Source organism: Brassica napus, chromosome A2, assembly GCF_020379485.1.
Source record: "Brassica napus cultivar Da-Ae chromosome A2, Da-Ae, whole genome shotgun sequence".
NCBI classification, from domain to species: Eukaryota; Viridiplantae; Streptophyta; class Magnoliopsida; order Brassicales; family Brassicaceae; genus Brassica; species Brassica napus.
In genome coordinates, this window is record NC_063435.1 from 23,333,410 (window position 1) to 23,355,272 (window position 21,863).

General features: G+C 31.4%; 1 protein-coding gene across 1 annotated transcript; it reads right to left on the reverse strand.

Annotated features, from left to right (window-relative positions):
* Positions 1–2,951: 2,951 nt before the first annotated feature.
* Positions 2,952–6,378, reverse strand: LOC106348788 (receptor-like kinase TMK3). The gene is made up of 2 exons (XM_013788597.3): positions 3,927–6,378; positions 2,952–3,727 (listed from the first exon to the last, which is right to left on the reverse strand). Exons 1-2 carry the CDS (start codon positions 6,154–6,156, stop codon positions 3,177–3,179), a joined length of 2,781 nt encoding a protein of 926 aa, XP_013644051.2. The 5' UTR covers positions 6,157–6,378; the 3' UTR covers positions 2,952–3,176.
* Between the last annotated feature and the right edge of the window lie 15,485 nt (positions 6,379–21,863).

Sequence of the window (21,863 nt, forward strand, 5' to 3'; positions counted from 1 at the left end):
TCTAGTCTTTCCGGAAAGCCTTATTGGTGTTAAAACAGATCTTATTTGTCTAATGAGCTGTTTAACCAAATCTAGATCCTATTCAGGCAATTTTGCGCTCTTTCAAACTTTGTTGTTTGGATATATCAACGTCATTTTCAACTATGAAAAGCTCTTTGGAGCTTCCGCTGCAGAAATACAAGTGAAGATTATCTTTGGTTTTCTTTACTTTGAGCAAGCCTCTCATGTTAACACCTCTATTTTAGGATTTATCGTTTCACTGTACCGTCGAGTATTGCCGTTGTATCACTCCGGTTGTAATCTTGAACTTTTTTCAATAATATATCAGTGCAAAAAAACGACATAGAAACAAAAAACACGGTTCTCAAGAAACTTATTCATTGGGGTTGTGTATAGGCATGGGCGTTCGGTGGACCATCGGTCCGGGTGATTCGGATTTTCGGAATTTTGGAATTTCGGTGTTATGCTCAGAAATACCATTCAGATTTTACTAATTATCGGATCGGGTTCGGTTCGGTTCCTTCCGGGTTTAGTTCGATGTAACCAATGTTTAAAATCGTCCAAAAATATTTTTTTTAAACCTCAAAATTTGACAATTTTTTTCTTTCAAAATATATAAATTGTTTACAAATCTAATTAAAAATTAGTTAAACTATTTAAACTAACTAAAAAGTATTAAAACTAACAATTAAAACAAACTAAAAAATATTTTGAATATTCTAAAATTTCGAAATCATCTTAAAATATATAAAAATATTAACATATTTAACTAATTTCAGATATCTTCAGATCCTAGTTCGGATTTCGGTTCGGTTTGGATTATAACCAAACACCAAAGTACTAAGCTCATAAGTCCCGTTCAGGTATTTTTATATAACAGTTCAGATTCGGTTTCGGTTTTTTCGGTTCAGGTTTAGGTAGGTACTTCGAGTTGAGGTAAAAAATGCCTAGGCCTAGTTGTATAGTTGCGACTTGCGAGAACATCCTCTAAAGTTGGGTCCATTAATATCCGCTCGGACTGTTAACGGGTCTTCTCTTTGAAATGCAATGCATATGGATGGGCTTGTGAAGTCAAACTACGTGCCGTTCGCGTTGAGCAAAAACGGTCGCACACCATCATATCCAATATCAATACTATGAAAAGGGAAGGAGTTTTAATAAATCTACTTAAAAAAGTTGTTTGGACCCTTTCCTTAACTAACAATATTTTTGGTCTTACCATAATATTTTTGGTCTTACCATAATATTTAATTAACAATAAGTAACCAAATAAATTTATTAGACCACACTATTTTGTACAAGAACAAAGTTATACGACATATATGCTTTCCTTTATTAGATTACCTTACCATTTGCTTCACAAAACTAATGTACCACATATACTTTATTATATTATTCTCTAAACATGTCTCATTAGTCTCATAATTAATAAATGACTCATTTCATCCAATATAAATAAATTATATAAATCGTTTGATCCACCAACTATGTAAGAATACACACCATCCTTTCTATACTTCTGTTTTAAATTATGAAAAAGCTAATTTATATATTTGCTAAGAATATATCTTACTTTGAAAAGTATCTAAATTTGAAACAAATCAAAAATTAAATATTCTTATACTTTTATCATATTTTAAAAACAAGATATAGCAACATAGTTACAAAATATTTTAAACAAAAAATAATATACCGCATATATGCTATTTAAATTCAATAACTTTATCAACTTTAACAGATTTCATAACTCATTTAAAAATTAACATATATCATACATCATACTATACCATGTCATCATACATTATATATTTCCAAATATACAAAATCAAATTTAATAAAGTAAACCATCTGTTAAAAATTATATATTTTACTTTAAATTATTTTTTATACAAAGTATTTATCATAAAATTTGTTATTTAAAATAAGTTTTAAAACTATTAAAAACCTTACAAATTTATACTATTAAATTAGCCAAAAATATTTCAAGTACATTTTAAAAATAATCAACTCAAAAAATGTAACTCTTATAAAATGCATACAAAATACAATCAGAGAGTGTGAGATCAAAAAAAAAATGCAATCAGAGAGTGTAGGTCTAATCTCAGTCAGCAGGTCGGGTTCATTTCGGATCCTAAATATTTGGACATAACTAGGTATTTAATTTTTTGGTTTAGGTTTGGATTGGTTATTTTCAGGTCCTGATCGGCTCGAATCTATAATTCAAATACTTATAAAATACATGTAATTTTTAGGTACGTAACAGGTACTCGGAGTACCTGAAAACCCAAAAACAAATACTGAAACACATACCCAAAAACCCAAACAAGTACCCAAAATATTAAAATACCAAAAATATCCAAAATTTTACATGAAATCTGACCCGAGGAACCGAAAAATACCCAAAAAATTTTCCGAATACCCTATATATTTTCTTATTACAATTTTACTCAAAACCCGAAATTAAAATCGAAAACCTGAACGCAAAACTTAAAAAGTATTCGCAATACCAAAAACATATCTAAAATACTCGAATATACCGAATATACCTAATATACACAAAAAATTCAGGTACTTGGGTATTAGGTTGGGTCTCGGTTAGGATATTGACTCAAAGAAAACTTGTGGGTCCAAAAAAATTGAATATGTACTTTGCCCTAGATCTCAACCCAAACAGCATCAATATTTCTTTCACGGATCTGGTAAAATGTTTATATCTAAGAGGGAGAATTACATAAAAGTATATACATAAAATCATAAATAAAATAATTAAATTATACAATTTTAAATAAAATTATTCTTGGATATAATATAACTTTTGTAACATAATAATGCATAACAATTTTAAAATACTAATTCATAATCTTTGTTTACAATCCAAAGAAAAACTCGTGCTTTCGAAGCGCGGATCAAAATCTAGTTCTGAATTATTTTTTGTGGAAGAAACGCTGAAGTAGGAATAAAGAGTTTATATATACGAACTCTCAAAAGAAGGTTTTGTATTTGCATAAACACTACAAAGATGATAAGACCTTAAACCAAAAGCTTGGATGAAAAAGATAGATAACAAGTCATAAGTAAAGGCTTGTGAGAAAGAAAAAAAGGAAGAACAAAAACAATCTTCTACTACTAAAACGTTTTAACGAAACCATAAGAAAATGCAGTCATTATTTATTTCATCAACGTCCATCCACAGAAGTGAAGGAGGCAGCAAAACCAGATGGGCGAATAGGGATACTCGTCTGTGTATTGTCTCTACTTCCATAAGCTGAAGACGAAGATCCCGAGTCATCCATGGTTTGGCTAAGTCCCTCATTAGCTTGCCACTTCTTAACAGCTTGAGGAAGAGGCATATCATAGTCTATCCCGTAGAGGTCATCAGGATCTGCCTCAGAAGGTGTCCACTGGACGGTGAGTGAAGAAAGGACGTTGACAATGTGACCCATGTCTGGTCTTTGGTAAGGCTCACGAGCACAGCAATGACCAGCAAGGTCCCAGACTTTTTGGACACTGACTAAAGTCTCTTCCTCGAGTTCGATGTTTGGGTCTATTGCGTTCTTGAAGGCGTCTTTGTCTTTGTCTTTGCTGGCTGCTACACGACGGAACCACGTCACTAGATGCACGCTGTCTTCAGGCTGCGTCACGTCAAGGGCTTTACGACCAGTGATAAGCTCCATAAGTATGACTCCTAGGCTAAATATGTCAACCTTGGTCGTCACTCTTCCTGTCACTGCCAAACTCAAAACCATATAGCATTAGCAAAACGTTTAAAAGTATGAAACTTTACCACTTGGGTCAGTGCAAAACGATCAAAGTATGAAACTTTAACACTTGGGTCAATGCAAAACGATCAAAGTATGAAACTTTAACACTTGGGTCAATGCAAAACGATCAAAGTATGAAACTTCAACACTTGGGTCAGTACAAACCTGCATATTCTGGAGCAAGGTAACCAAAGGTCCCAGCGACTCTAGTCTCAATGGAGTATTTGCCTTCAGGGGCTAACCGAACCAACCCGAAGTCAGAGACTTTAGCTCTCATATCATCACCAAGAAGGATATTCGAAGGCTTTAGATCCCTATGGATGAAACTCTGATGAGCAAGCGTGTGTAGATACTCCACACCTCTAGCTACATCCAATGCAACAGCCAATCTTCTAGTCCAATCAAGCGGCTTCCTCTCTTCTTCCTTCCAGTGAAACAAATGCTGACTCAGTGTCCCCTGCGGCATGTACTCATAGACAAGAAGCTTCTCGTTACCGTCAAGACAGTAACCAAGAAGTGCAACGAGATGACGGTGACGCATTTTAGTCAAAACTGTGATCTCTGACTTAAACTCTTCAAGCCCTTTGTCACTAACAGCAGAAGGCTCCATCCTCTTCACAGCTATCTTAGTTCCATCATGGAGCTCACCTTTGTAAACTGTCCCAAACCCGCCTCTCCCGAGAATGTTCTCTTCACTAAAGTTGTTTGTCACATTCCTCAAAACCTGTATGGAAATAACCAAGTTACCAGACTCAACCACATGAATGTCACTGGAAGAGCTCTCTGTTCCTCCTCCTCCTCCAACACTAGAAGCTGCAACACTGAGTTTAATAGCATCTCCATCACCAGAGTGATCCGGATGTATCACCATATGGCTGCTTGGACTCTGTACTTTAGCGGGCCGCGCTCTTTTCTTCGCGTAGAGACACACACCAAGCCCTACTAAACACAACACAACAACAACACCACCAACCACAGGAACTATGATCTTGACCTTACTTGACATCTTGGAACTTCCTCCATCCCCATCAGGAGACACACCCGGTGGTGAAGGTCCGTCCTTTCCGATGTTAGCGTTACCAGTAGTCACCACATTAACACCAATCCCAAACTTGGGCACATCTCCGTAGATATTGTTGTCAGACACATCAAGCGTCTTAAGCTTAGGCAATGTAGTAAGCTCATTAGGTATACTCCCGGTGAGATAATTATCAGAGAGATTAATAGTCTCCAACGAAGTAATCTTAGCAAAGCTAGGAGATATAGTTCCAGTAAGCCCCTGCCTCCCAAGATTCACCACCGTAACGTTACTTCCTGAACAAGTTATCCCAAGCCAGCTACTACACGGATCATTCCCTTTCCAGCTCGTGGCTAGCTTCACTGGATAACCTAACGACTCAGCCACAGAGAGCAAGGTAGTGACACGAGGGTCACAAGGAGTACCGGGAGTCTCCAGACAAAACCTGTTTGTATTGGTTATTACATCAACACCAACTGATTTCCCAAACTGTGGAGTAGGTCCTTGAAAGTAGTTGTTGGTTAGGTTCACAGTAGTAAGCGATTTGGAAGCAGTCAACGACGGTGGGACAACACCGGTGAGCTGATTCTCTCTCACATTGAACACTCTTAGAGACTGTAAACCAGAGAGGTCAGGGATGGGACCTGAGAAAGCGTTACCTTGCAGATCAACCTCAACTAACGAAGTCATGTTTTGTAACAAAGAGACGGAACCGTTTAGTTTTTGCCCGTTGAGGTACAAACTCTGCAACGAAGAAGCTCCAAAGCTAGGAGGCAGCTCTCCCTGCAACAAGTTCTGAGAAAGCTGGAGTCTCGTCAAGCTGGGAAGCGTCTGGGAGCTGAAGAAATCAGGTATCTTGCCGGTGACGTTACAGCTCGCCAGAGAGAGGTTCTGGAGAGAGGTGGCTTCTTTTAGGGTTTCGGGAATCTCCCAAGGAGAGAAAGGGTTGTACTCGAGGTAAGCTGCTTGGAGAGAGGTTAGGCCTGAGAAGAGGTTCTTGGGGACAGAGTCGAAGAGGTTGTCGTGGAGGTTGAGGGTCTGTAACCGGGTTAAACCGGAGAGATCGGGGATCGGACCGGAGATTTGGTTCTTGAAGAGCTCGAGGACGGTTAGCTCGGTTAGGGTTTGGAGATTGGGAGGGAGGGTTCCGCGGATTCCTTTGTTGTTGAGTTGGATTCGAGTGACTCTGTTGCTTGCGTCGCACTGCACGGTTGGCCATTTGCAAGGGTTGGGGTTGGACCAGTCGACGCCTTTGGTGAGGTTTAGGCTCGATTTGAGGGCTTGCATAGTGGGGCCATCGACGCTGGTCTGCGAAGCTGAGAAGTTTAGTGAGGAGAGGAGGAGACAGAGGATGATACCCAGATGAGATTTCGTCATTACCAAGGTAAAGGATGGAGCTTTATTTTCTGGGGTTTTAGGGTGGCATTGAAGAAGGAGAAAGGAGCTTCCTTTTTTTACAGGGAAAGGGGAAAGTAAGAGTAAGAGATGGAATCGGCGGAGATGGAGATGGAGGGAGAGAGATAAGAGTATGGAATCATAAAAGCATTAACCTTTTCTCCCCCAAAAAAATTAAATTAATAGATTTTTATTCTTCTGGAGAAAAATGGACGAACCAGATAAATTTAAAGATGAATTTATTCTCTTAGTTTTTTTATTTTATTTTTGTCTATTTAAGTGTGGTGGTACACAGCTGGCACGCGTCGTAAAATTGTATAAATATCCGCTAAAAATCTGTAATTATGCAAATGAGGATTATCTACTATGTTTATGTTTATGTTTAGATACACGCTAAGTTTTTGAATATCAGAACTGTGGTTGTGGAGAAGCTACAAAATCTATGATATGTATGATCATTTCAAGATATTTTAACATTAATTGTTTGTCTGAGAAAATAATTTCAGTGTAAGAATTTGTAAGAAAAAATGGTAACTACTCCATTACCCTTTGATGCTTAGAAAGAAAGAAAAATCTACCTAGATAAGAAAATGATATGGTCTTGATTTTGTAATATTTTCTTCCATATTAATATACATCTCTATGATTTTGTATTTTGGCATTTTCGGCTAACTGCTAATAACTTCGATTGTCTTTCCTGTTTTAAATATTGCGTGTAGATCTTGGATTTTTCTTCACATTGTTTTCATTTGCTTCTATAAAAAAAATTGTTTTCTTTGTTTTCTTTTGCTTCTGTAAGAGAATATTATTTTCTTCTATTACCAATTTGTGTGACAAATTGTCCAACGCGTCATATATATCCCCTATATATTATTTGAGAAGCATTACAACTTCTTTTTGTAGCCACATGTCATCACTAGGATGATTCTTAGAATCATTAGAGAAATATGTTGGTCCATCTAATTATATAATAAGTTTTTTTATTAAACTAACAATAAATTCATTATTAATGTACTTCATTATTTCCTTAAATAAAATTTACGAAATTGCCTAATGTGGCTAAAGTATATATGACAATTAATGATTTTCAATAATAAAGATTTGATAAAAATTAGTGTATCTTCTATCATATTTGTTTAATTTTAAACTATTAAATAAATTAAACAACCACAATAACCATATAATAAAAAAAATTAGATTTTTTTGTATATGTTATATTTTGAATTTTGAAAAACGACTATAAATTACTAAAACTGTTTAAAGTCTTACATTCAAATGATTACAAATTATATAAGTGAAAAGTATAATTTAATGAATTATTAAGATTGATATATATATATATGTATATATATATATATATATCGTTTTAAATTAAACTATAAACCATATAAAATACATAAATCTTTTAGTTTCAAAATTTACTTTGAACAACTTTTTGGTAAAAGTTTTGAACGAACATTGACAACTTATTTTTTTTTAATTATAAATTATTAAAACTATTAATCTCACAATGAAAATTTTGTTATCAGTAATTTAAATTTTTCTTTATAAAAGATACAAATGATCAAAAAAAACTATATGAGTAGAAATCATCATTTAATAGACATTAGTATTAAAAATATACTATGTATGTTAGTATCATTTAAATTTAATTACATATCCTATCAAATATTAAAAAAAAATTGGATTAATAAAATTGATTTATATGTTCACACCAATTTAATTATATATTTAATAGTTACTGACTTTTAATTATTCAATATATATTTATTATTTCATAATGTGTAAAAATATTTAATACATAAAATAATTTTTATATATAATGTTCATTCCGCGCAAGGCGCGGATCTTAACCTAGTGTTTACTGTAAAAGTCATTCAATACATGGATGGAATAATTAGGGTCAAATTAGCGGGAAAATCATATGTAACGTTTTAAAGACAGATTAAGATAAAGCGTAATATCTAGTTATTAATTTACTGTATTCATCCGTCACACGGTTTCGTGAGTAGTCGTAATATTCTTTCTTTTCATTGTTTGACGAAAATAATAATTAAAAATGGGATACTAATGTGTCATTTGCATGGTCTGAACTCCTTACTAAATGTTGACCAACAAGATAAATGCGATTTGTAGTCCTGACAAAAAAGAACTGTAGTGACAGCTGCCGTGAAATCCGGAGCCATGCATTGTCTTGATATTCGGCGGATTGGTATAACGGTCGTCACCGTTAACATTTAACTTCCCATTTTGATCAGTTGACGCAGTTAACCTTTATACGTTGTTCGTTTGGTGAATATACCAATGAGTAACACTGACCAGTTTCGCGATAATCTATTCTCTTCTAATGGTATTGAATGTCTGTTGTATTGTGTTCACTGATACAAAAAAAAATATACGACATTAAAAGTATTAAAAACTGCATTATTTTTGGTCAGCTACTATTAAAAACTGCATTTAAATTTAAGTATTGTAGTACGACAATAAACGTTTAAAATATAGAGTATCTCATATAGTATTATCGTAGATAGTTGAAAGTTGAAAGTAGTTGAGAGTAAGTGGGTAAGGATAATATCATTGCATCATACGCACCAACCATGTACGTATTTTGTTTAAACATACTTTTATTTCACGAAATGTAGGTGGAACACATTTTTATGTCCGCAACCGCAACCACTGCGTTTGAACCAGTCAGATCCTTAATCTACAACGTTTTCAGTGATGTTCAAGTGGACCAATCTGTATGATGCAACGATACTTGATGTCCTAATGGTATTTGTAACCTCATGAAATAACAAAAAGATATGATAAATAAAATGACAAAGCTGTATTTTCTAATCCAACATGAATAAAACAAATATGAACATGTTACATGTGAATGTTCAAAAAAAAAGTGACATGTGATAACATCACGAATGTCTCAATTTATTTCAACAACATAGATCGGGCTTAGACGAATATAGTTATATATATACTTGCACCATCTAATCTATTAAAAGAAGAGTATAAATTTAAATTATCTCTTAATTTTACAAGTTATTTACACCAGAATGCCACTGAAATTATAAATAATATTTTTCTAAATTAATGTTCTCTTTTCTGATTAATAAATGCATTTTCCTAATTTTAATTTAACCAACAAAAATGACAACAATGACGGTAATATTATGGCATCAATTAACTATAACCTACAGTTTTCTTTTAATATAACCTATAAAAAATATCTTTGTTCTTCTTCACCCATAGCTAATCTACCTGTATACAAAGCAATGGAGAATTATCATTATTTTTCTTTTAATAATACTAGGTAATGAACCCGTGCGATATCGCACGAAAACTCATTTTATACAAATAAAAATGCTATATTTTATAAAATAACCTTTTATTAAAACTGTTTTAATTGTTTTTGACGAAATACATGTTTTACAAAATTATCTTTCATGAAATTATATTACTTTATTGATAGTACTACAAATCTATTTTTTGTTTATAGGTTTGGTTGCAATAAAATAACAAATATGTCAATACCACATAATATATATGTTTTATTATCTATTTAACTAAGGTATTAAAAATCCCGAAAACAACTAAATATTTGAAACTAATTAAAAAAGAGTCTAATACATATTTCAATTTATTCAAGAAAAAAATAAAAAATACATTGATATAAACATATTATTTTTATCTGAAATATTATTTAAACTTAAAAAATTTACCTTTTTGAAAGGATACACTTTAAAGTAGTATTTTTTTAATGGATGCATCTCTTCAACAGAAAAAAATCCTTTAATAAACAAATGCATTTTTCATGTAAAATAAAATAAAATTTTAAAATAGAGATAAAATTGAGAGTAATAAAAATAAATATTCATAAACTATTCAATTGTTACGTGAAAAATACCCCATAACTGTTTTTGAAATACCCCATAACGTAAAAGTTATAATCAGTTGGTAAAAGAACACACACATTAAAAGTTATAATCAGTTGGTAAAATTTTAAATAGAGATAAAATTGAGAGTAATAAAAATAAATATTCATAAACTATTCAATTGTTACATGAAAAATACCCCATAACTGTTTTTGAAATACCCCATAACTTAAAAGTTATAATCAGTTGGTAAAAAACACACACATCTTGAAATCATTAGTTAAAAATATATGCCACTTTGTATAATTTATATTTTTATATAACAACATCTTGTTATTGTGTCAAAGAAGTTTATACGACACGAAAGAGAAAAGGATATCTTCTAACTTTCTTTTTTTTTTTTTTTTTGAAACACTATCTTCTAACTTTCTATAGACTTTTAAAATGTATAATATAAGTAAAATGAGAAATAACCAAAAAATAGCAATAATGTTTTTTTAAACCAAGACACACAAATAAATATATTATATATTGTTCAACTAATAATATTTCTCAAGAACCTTATCAGTAACAATTTTATTTATTTATTTCAATGATTGTTATCCCAACCAAATTAGAACTAAAGTTATATGAATTTATTTTTACAGAATAATAAATTCTTAACCAACAAGATTTTCACTCAAAATGACACTACTTCATTGCTTTTGGCATCATTGTCAATGTTATTTTTGTGTATATTATTTTTTAGTATAATAAATATTTTTATAAATAGAATTATCATTTTATGTATTCAAAATAACTTACAAGTTCACGAGTTTATACATTTCGAAGTTTGTAAATATTAGCATTAAACATAAACAAACGTTTTTAGGATTACAAACGAAAATATAAGGAGGATAATAATCATCGCAATAGACTTTGCTGTTGTTGCCGCTAAAACATTAGAAAGAAAAAATAAGATTTTTTAGATTATGCATGCACCCGTTCAATTCCATGACACGACTAATCTATTATTTTGAAGTAATTAAATAATTAATTTCATTAATCTACGTAAAGACACATGCATGAACTATTGTGACTTTTCATCACACACAGTTATTTTATCTTTTACTTTGCGAAAAGAAATAACAACAACATGACAAACAAAATCCAGATTTGTTTTGTTTATCAATTTGTTCATGCAAATATATATATTCCGAGAACAATGATTACTGCACCTTCATTTGTCTCTTTTTATATGCAAGTCTTATTGTAAAAGAATTTGATCTTTGTCTTGTCTCATCCACGTCTCCATTATTTGGATCCATTACGATGGTTTTGATGTCACGGCTGTTTCCCCCTGTAGTGGTGTTTGGTTACGACAATGGTGGCTCATCCTTTAACCGCATCCCCCGGTAGTGGTGTTCGTCATCAAGAGAAACAAAGACAAGTACTAAAAGTAACCACGTAAATTAATGGAGATTACTCAACGCTGTGACGAAATCCGAGAATCTAAAAACCGTGTAGTCGTAGTTCTTAATCTCCGGAAACAACAAATGAACAAATATGAAGATGCGTGCAAAGATGACTCCACCGTTATGAATCGTCTTTTCCAGTGATTTTAATGGTAGGAACCAGAGATCTAAATATACTAAAACAGAAAGTAAATAAGAAGGGAAAACAACCAGCAGGGTAAAAAAAAAGATCCAGCGCGGGGTCAATGTCGGCCCCAAATCAAAAGAAAATTGTTTAATAGTTGGTTGGAGATAGCCGGTTGAAAGTGCAGAGATGTGTATTAGTGAGAGTGAGATTATAATGATTCGATGGTGCAAACAAATTGTGAACAACACAATTATATAGAATTCAAAAGACAAAAGGAAAAGATACAACTTTATAATGAAAAGATACAACTTTACAACGAATAGATACATCTGTAGTTATCTTAAACGGCTATAAACGAAAAAATACAATAAATAAGTATGAGTAAAGTTATAATGAAAAGACGCAACCCTATGAATTAATTGGGATTGCTATTATTAATAGATAGATATACAAAAACATGACAAATTACAAAAAAAAATGGAGGTTCACGTTTTTGTTTTTATTTAACTAAAATTCAAACCAATTATTGATTTACTATATTCATAAGTTTGTATTAATTTCGTTACTATTGACCAAAAATAAATTTACCATTTACTAAATTATCTACCTTTTTTAAATAAAAAAATTATTTGTGTTGTTTGTTTTGTTATTATTAACCCCAAAAATAAATTTACTTATTTGTTTTATTATTATTAGCCCCAATTTCATTGTTCTACTTCTTTTAACAAAAAATAAATAAATTCAAAATCAAAACAATAATATATTTCTAAGTCTATCCATACGTGATCAATGAGACATATTTGATATCGCTATAAGATATAGAAACTGAATCACCTAATTTGTTTGAACAGAATAATTATTTCTCGCTTGACTTGTTCTCCAATCTACAATAATTATAGAAATTAAATGTAAATAAAAAATCCGATTATTTTTTGCCCAATTACACCAAATAATTAGTCCACCAAATATCTTTATCAAATATTGTGAATCGTTAGAATCCAAACTATTGACTAAATTTTTGCTAACCATAATATTTTATACACCCAATATATTGTGCAATATAATTCACATGGTTAGCAGATATTCTCTTGCTCAAGCGTTTTAGTTTGCAATTATATATAGTTTCATTTCCAAACACCTTTCAATATCACATTCTGTCACAAAGATAAACCACCATGTCAACAAACAAAAGTTTTATATTGCTTCACAAGGTTAAACCTTACAAAAACGGATGCGTGTGCAAGTTAAACTCACTCACTCGCCGAAACAAAACCCCTGTTCCCCTGACGAGACACTTGAAATAGACACTTCTATTCTTTTGTTGTTTAAAAAGTCAGAAACAAAGTAGCTTTGCTGTAAACAAGTTCATTTTCTTTTGAATCGAATTTAACATTTTATTCAAAAAAAGAAAGAAATAGTATTTATGAAACAATAAGTTCTACTCCCGTTTAATTTTTGTATGCTTTTCATAATAATAGTTTCTAATACGCTTTCAAATGTTTTCAGGATGGTAAATACATGCATCATGCACAAAAACTCACATGTTTCGGACACAACGTAACCTTCCTATTGGAGAGTGGCTGGAAAAAGTAAAGCTCAATATTGAATTTATAATAATCAGTGATTAGATGATTAACGGATTTCATGGTTGTTTCATATATTGATTAACATCGACTTCATCGAAGAAGATAGAGAGATAGCAAAGGGGATTCACCGACAGATAAAAAAAAAAAGAAAACAGAGATAGAAGTGGTTGTTAGCATGTTGCCAAGATACGTTTTGTTATTAGTTTTCCCGAAAAAATAGTTATAGATGGGCTTTGAACTAATGGGCCATTAATAATTATTGGTTTTACAAAATTGTTAAATAGAATGTACATAAACTAAAGTTCATTATTAATGTCTTTATCAGATAAATTAAATTGAATCTTTCGCTTTATTTTCTTTAAGTTCTAAAATTTTATTGGTTATATGTTACAATTTTGAAATAAGTTGAACAATCAATTTATTTTCATACAAATATTATAGCTAATGTATCATTTTTAATAGCATACTAACTCACTGTTCTCTCTTTTTTGTACTTTTGATTCACAAAAATTATTTTCTATATATATTAAACATAAGTCTAATTAAATAAATGTTGGATTTGGTTATATAATACCCAATATTGATGATACAATTTACAGTAAAACAAGAAAAAAAAGTTTTATGTAATTTTTTAAATTGTTATCTTTCATCATGTTATATTACAACAACTATGTAATAAGAATATAACATTTAGTACAAACACAAATAGATTACTGAAAATAAATATCCGCACGGTCACGGGTCTAGTTATTGTCTTATAATACGGAAACTGGTCTGCTTATTTAGTCTTATGGGAGGATTAAGCGCGTGTGAAATCAGCTGGGGGTAGCACACGGCAGACTCTAATAACTTGACCAAGTCTCAAGGTAATCTCTGATGAACCGATTGTGATTTTAGCAGCGTTGCAGGTGCCGTAGAGGATGAAAGCCCAGCTAGCATGGTCTCATAGTTTGAGTGTTGGGGTTAAGCTTTGAGGTGAAGCCTGTTGTAACAAGCTTGCGTCGAGTTTCTAGGACACACCGAAACCTGAGGTTCAGAAGCTTGGGCCACGGTGAAACCAACGAAGAAAAGGTTGATGACGAGGACGAGAGCTGTAGTGGTGCACCTAGTGGTCATCATCTTCTTTGAAGGCTTGCTTTGAAATGCTAATTGATCTTTATTTTTTCTTATTTTTTTCTCTTTTTAAGTGTTAGGATATGAGTTTTGAGTAAATTAGTTTTGGAGGTGAGGATATGTACTATACTAGTATAAATTTTTTTGAGGGTTGGCTGCAGGCTCGTCTTAAAGATAAAATGGACCCTGAACAAAAGACAAATTAAAACTCATTTCTTCATGCAATTTTCTTTTCTGAAAAATACTCTAATCTTAGCCTAAAAACTTAAAGAATTGCAATGGACCATGTGTGAATGCACCTCCAACACACATGCACAGGGACGGCCTGGTTGGCTGCTTCCTATGTGCTCGATCACTTAGGATGTTGTTTAAGCATTCTTTAACTTCTAATTAAATGTCAACTGAAATTATTATACATCTAGACAATTAATGTACAAACATAGATATAAAGTGGCAAGACATCTAACCTCGTCTAGTTCATTTTTTGCCAACTCCTCATCTAGTCCATCTAAAGAAGAGGTTTGGCAAACTAAGGATAATTAGATGGAAAACAATTTCTTAGAGAAAGTAACTGACACGTGCTTATAAATTATTGGACGATTATGACATTTTCATTATTCTACTATTACAAGAAGCATAACTTTTCTTCTTCGTAACATGTCACATTTTTATGTAATTTGTATTTGTTATTGAGAAATTCTGAGGGTTTAGAGTTCACAGTTGTACTTTTAAATTGTCTCATATATTAACTATGGTTTATTCATTTTAAAAACAACTCAACTCTAATACCAATACCAACCAAGTCCCTTGGTGGAAAATGAAAAAGAAAGTTAAGACAAAATGTAAAGAATTTGAGAAATTTGATTTGAGTTAATACTTGTGAAATGTGTATATATATATCATTAAGTTTATAGAATCACGGGGATGCTGAATAGAAAAAGACGATTCTACTAACAATTATGGTCAACCAAAATTATTGCGTTGTCACAAATGAATTTGACAATTCCGCACAACAATAACCAGATCATATACATATAATTAATGAAATACGTAGCTTTTAGTTTCTCTCCATGGTGTCCAACTTGCAGCTTCACTCATTCTAGATCAAATGTTTGGCAAGTAAATTGAATGATACAAACGAACGTTTCGTCAAGTGCCAAAACTCTACGCTAGTTGACAAATCATATCACATTAGTGCACCGAACTTAGAGCAGCATCAATGAACATAAAGGGGGATCATAACTTTAATTATTATTATTATTTTTATTTTATTTTTATTTAATTTTTTTTTTTAAAATACATAAATAAATGGACCAAATGGGGCCGCCACGTAGTGTGGAGCCCGCGTAGTTCATTCCAGCGAACCTGCAAAGGGTAAGTTCATAAAAATAAAAATATTATAATATTTTATTTTTTTGAGAATGGTGTGAACCTGAGCATTGAACCCTCAATGCAGATGCTCTTAATCACTAGAGTTAAGAGTATCTCCAACAAGCACCCTCAATTTTATGGGGGGCACCCTAAAACAAAGAGATGAGGGCTGGTTCTCCAACAATCACCTTCAAATTTATTTTTTAAAAAATTAGAAATTTACAATTTAGTCCTTAAAATTATTAATAATTAAGTATAATTATTAAACTTTCAAAAATCAATAAAACATACAATTTGAAACATATTAAAATAAATTTTTTTGAAAAATATAATAATATATAATCAGATATAACGATAAATAGTACAAAAAGTGTTAATAAAATAATTTTAATCAAAATAATTTTAAGAATATATAATGATAAGTACTAAAATATGATATATAAAAAGTTATTCATGCTATTGTCAAAGATATATAATTGTAGGGACTAAAGTAAAAAACAAATATTATTTTATTAAAATTTGAAGGGATGAAAGGCTGTTAGAGTGCAAAATCCCTCAAAAAATAAGGGGATAATGGACTGTTGGAGATGCTCTAATAGATAGAGTATTTTAAGTCTAGAGGACATAGACTTTTGAACAAAAAAGAACTTTTTTTTTTGTCACAACAACAAAAAGAACATAACCTTAAAATGATACAATTAATCTTTTCCTAATAACAGCTAAGCATTCCCACTTCTTCAAAGAAGTTCAATTTATATATCGTTTTCAAATTTACCAAAAAAATCCCAAAATTTGTATTCAGTTCTAGGTTCCTTAATTTTGTTATATTTCATTATATAAAATTTGATGTCTTAAATGTAGTAATTACTAGTATGTGTTGGACAGTTTTCTAAAAAGAAAAAAAGAAGAAAGTATGTGTTAGATCGGACAGTCGATAAATTTTAGTACGTATAAGAACTGGAACTTGAGAATCTGACAAACGTGTTAACAATATGAAAACTGATATAGTTCGATTGTTATGGACTTTCGCTTTAGCCTTTCGTTTTAGATTTTTGGCTTTAGAAAATATGGTTTTAAGAACTGTGGCTTTAAAAACTGTGGGAACTTTTCACAAATTTAACTACTATTCAAAACACGTAGATGCTAGGATTATATCACAAATAAAATAATTCATATAAATAAAGAAAATATATAATTACTATTTAAAATATAACTTTTAAACAACTAAATTTTTCTTTATTGATATACATATATATATATATATAATTATAAATCATTATAAAATATATTTCAAAAGAACAAGAAAAAAATATTATACATTAATTAGTCAAAGTTTTATTTAATGAAATTAATTTAGTATAAGAAAAAGAAGTTTGAAATAGTTTGGGGGAGGAAAAATAACAATAATCATTTTCAAAAATAAAAAACAATGGTTATTTTTTTTTTGGTAAAAAAACAATGGTTATTTACGTGTGAGAGAAAGTAAAAGCATGGAAATGAAGCTCTATCTAAAAACAAAAATTCAATTACATTGGAAATCTGTTAAGGAGTATGCCCGTAATAATGCTACTGAATGGAAACAAACAGGAGCATCACAGTTAACTCAAGAAGGTCTAAATGGTAGAAGAGAAAGATCACGACGAGAAAGTACCATTGGACATGACCCCCAAAGGATTGGCTTAAGTGTAACATAGATAGATCTTTTATGAATATAGGAGTACAGTACTAGTACTGTTGGATGGATTATCAAAGATGAGAACGGTGTGCATAAAAGAGCGGCTCAAGCTACTGGTAAACGGGTTATGAACCCATTAGAGAGTGAGCTACAAGGCATTTTAATAGCTCTACAGCATTGTTAGGCGTTGGGATTTCGTAAGATCATACTGGAAAATGATTATAGCAAAGCAATTGCTATTATCAATGGTAAAACGTTACATTTCAGTTTTTATAACTGGATAAGGGAGATCAAGTGGTGGGTAATGAGATTTGATGAAGTTCGATTCCAATGGACATCACGAAGAGCAAATAAGTGTGCTGATAAACTTGCAAGAAGTACACTCCTACAACCGGTAGATTTTGTTTTCCATAATTATGTACCAACGATATTATCAAAGCTTCTGCATGAAGATGATGTAAACTCAAATTTTCATTAAATAATAAAATATGCTGTTATAAAAAAATATCAAGAAGAAAAATGAAAAAAAAATAACTGAAAGTGATTTTTGAGACTTAAAAAAAAACGCAAAGCCATCAAAACATGATTGGGTTAAAAAAAAGGCTTTGAAGACTGTTAAAGTCCTCAAAGTTTCAACCCCAATAGGTGTCATAGTCATGTAAATGGAATCAAAAGAGGAAAAAAAAAGAACTCAAAAGTCGTTACCAGAGGTATGCCATCTAAATAATCAACTAATTAATACTACAAATTAACCGAACAGGTTGTGCATAAACTATGGTTCGTTTGGGTCAACGTTACTCAAAGGTGACTTCTCTGAATCCACTAAAAATTCAATTTACAATTGATCAAGGCGGGAATGCTACCAAGACACAATTGATAATATAACATTTTAAAACATAACAATTTTATTTATTACTTTGAATAATTATATTTTGTGATTTTAATTATATCACAATGTATCATATAAAAATCCAATATTTATAACTAATTGGACTTATATTATGAAAGCATTATATTAATAATATATGAATAACTATTTATATTTTATTTATATGTTATATAAATTGATTATGATATGTGATTTTTTATTTTATTATTTATTACTAACAAATATTAAAATTATTTAATATTAAGTGAGATGGGCTTCCAACCTAAAACCAATTGGTTTTAGGTTGGAAGCTCATCTAGCTTAACATGGTATCAGAGCCAGATCCACGCAGTCCAACCCGATCCACATCGATCTGGCCCAAAATTGGCCCATCGATCTTTGCCCGAACATTCCGAGATTGACGCTCAAAGAGCCATCATCTCGAGGGGGCGTATTAGGGATAAATGTCCAACATCGGATATTGGAAGGGATCCTTAGCAATATATAAGATAGATGAGCTACTCCACTTAGCATCAATTGGTTTTAGGTTGGAAGCCCATCTAGCTTAACATTTAATATGTTAATAAGAAATATATTAGAAAATCTATTTTGGTTAAAATTTGATTAAGGAAATCTATCATTTAAATTAGAAAAAGACATTAAATGCTTAAATCTATAATTTAAATTAGGAAACAACAAGCATACTTAAATATATGTTCAATAAATATCTCAATGGCATTCTAATGTAAATAAATGATAAAATTAATGGGTATTTCTATTTGGTACTTCTCTTTTAATAATATAGATGACTATTACCATTCATCATTTACAAGTAAGAAAAATATAATATAATAATATAAACTGGATAAAATAATTATTTATCAATTACAAATAATAAAAAATATGATGACAAAAAAAGATGAGGACAAAAAAACATATTATAAAAAATATAAAAAAATAAAACTGAAAACATCAAATAATATGTAATATTACTTTAGTGTAAATTTTGGTGTTATTGTTGGAGATGGCAAAAAATTTATAACATCAAAACACCAAATTTGATGTAATTTTAACACCAAATTTGGTTTCATTGTTGGAGATGCTCCAAAATGGTTATTGTTAATGTAGCTCCAAAATCGCTACAAATACCCTCAACTTCACTTCATTTGAGTTCACCAAGTTCCGTAGAAACAACGTCTAAGTCTCCCACCTAATATCATCATCCTTTCAGGCGCTTGTGGTCGTCCAGAAACAAAATGGCCCTACATTGTTCATTAAAAATCGTAGCTCTCTTCCTTGCACTCAACATTTTTCTCCTCGCCAGAACCCAAGTCGTCCAAAGCCGTTCTCCAACCTCTCCACGCATCCCAGCACCTCCATCTATAATGGCACCACCAAGAATACCTCTACCACCTCCGCCACCATGTCCGCCACCACCTCCACCACAACCATTTTCTCCACCGCCACTGCCTCTTCCATCCCTTTCACCAAATCCTCCCCCATCACAGTCTCCACCTCGTAGCACTTGCCCAAAGACTGTCCCCCAAATACGAATATGTGGCAATATCGTAAATAAACTCCCAAGAATCCGTAGTGTGCAGCCATGTTGTTCTATCATCCGTGATCGATATGACACTGACGCACTTGATTGCCTGTGTGAGTTGGTGGATGCACCACGTCTAAGTCTCCCACCTAATATCATCATCCTTTCAGGCGCTTGTGGTCGTCGTATTCCCCCAGGTTACACATGCCCATGACGACTTTATAACCATACTAGTTAATTAATAGTCTAAAACTTACTCACTGTGCACTTCAACTTATAGCTAAAAAGCCTTGTAACTTTTAACTGTCTTCGACTACTTATGTAATAAAACATCAATGAAGTTGGTGCCCATTACTGCCTTTTTAGTATTAGTTAGACTTTTATTATTGTCTTGTTAACCATATGAGTTTACATATATCTCTAAGATCAACCAGTGCTGGTCCGGACTTGTGCCTAAAGCCCATTGAAAAACTGATGCTCTTTAATTATGATTAAATTTTTATTGCATTTTGAATATAATCAAAACAACATTATTAAATTTTAATTTATTTCAAAAAACAAAGTACAAAGACATAAAATCATTGTTCATGAAAAATAATGTTCTTTTCTCTTCTTTTGGCAAATTTTTTGATCAAATTCCAGTAAATAAGGGGGAAGTCAGCTTGTGTTCTAATAAATGATTACTAATTTTACATTTTTGTAGCATTTTCTATGAAGAAAAACTAACTTATATAAATGGCAACACATATGATAAAAATCTTGTTATCATTAACATCAATTTCACTTTGTGAAATGTCTCACAGAATAATAGATACTAATTTATGATCATTTTATTTGTTCAGATTTCATGAATTGTTTTTTTTTAAAATTAGACACACTTACGAAATTATTTCCGTAATGTCCATCTTCGGTTACACATAATTTGTTTGGACAATATTTTGAAGATTTTGGAGGTTCCGGAGAAATTTTACCAGACTATTAGTTTTGTTGCAATATTTAAACTTGTTTAATAATTATGTCTTCATGTATCTTTAAAAAAAAATTATAAAGTTTCTTTTTGTAATATTGTTGTTGTCTAATTCTAGTTTTAAAATATTTAAAATACTATTTTAACTTTTTATATAAATTTATGTGAAAATTTTGAATTTATTAAAAAAATTGAAATATTTATGAGATATAAAAATTCTATGGATTAAAACGATAAGCAAAATACTTAATAATCATAAATGTGATGTGTAATTAATTGTTGGGACTAAAATGCAAATAAAAGATGAAACTTCAAATTTAGAGTTTTGAGTAGTGAAACTCCAAATATGAAGTTTCACTTCTCAAAACTCCAAATTTGAAGTTTTAAAGTTTCTTTTTATAGAGGAAAAAACTCTATATTTAAAGTTATATAACTTCTTTTGGACATGCTTTTATAGGAGGTCTTATCTCCTTGACTCCTTCCCACCATTTGTCAAACCAAAAAAGCTTAGTGGCTCGATGTCGGTTCATCCACATTGCCTAGTACGCTGAAACAAAAAAGACTCTCAAATTCACTAACTTGAAACCAATGGCGAAGGAAGAAATGTTTTTGACAAAGGTCAAACTGATGATACAAGTGTTTTACGAGGGTCAGTAAGCAAAACTCATTATATGTTTCTGTACGTAATACATGCAAAAAAAATTTTCAAAAATTCATACGGGTCATTTGACCCACATGATTATAGGCTAGCTCCGCCACTGCTTGAAACATTGTGGTTAAGGGATCAACAACTTAAGTTTTGTGGATCTCATTGCGAATAATGTTAAATGGATAAGATTTCATAATAAATGTTGTAGTGAAAGCAAATTGAGGATCTACTAATGGGGATGAAGTCTTGAGAAATTTCACAACATATTCTTACTGGTCAAATATTTGGGAAACAAATAGATAATACAGTTTAGCTTTACTCTATGCATATGAAAATATGAATTATTCATAGAATTGTCGAGGCAAGGATGAAAAAAATTGAGAGTGATGTTGTATTGAACCGTTTTCTTTTTTAAATGGATCGGTTTATCAATGTTTTACGAATGAAATAAATATTTGGGCTTCGCA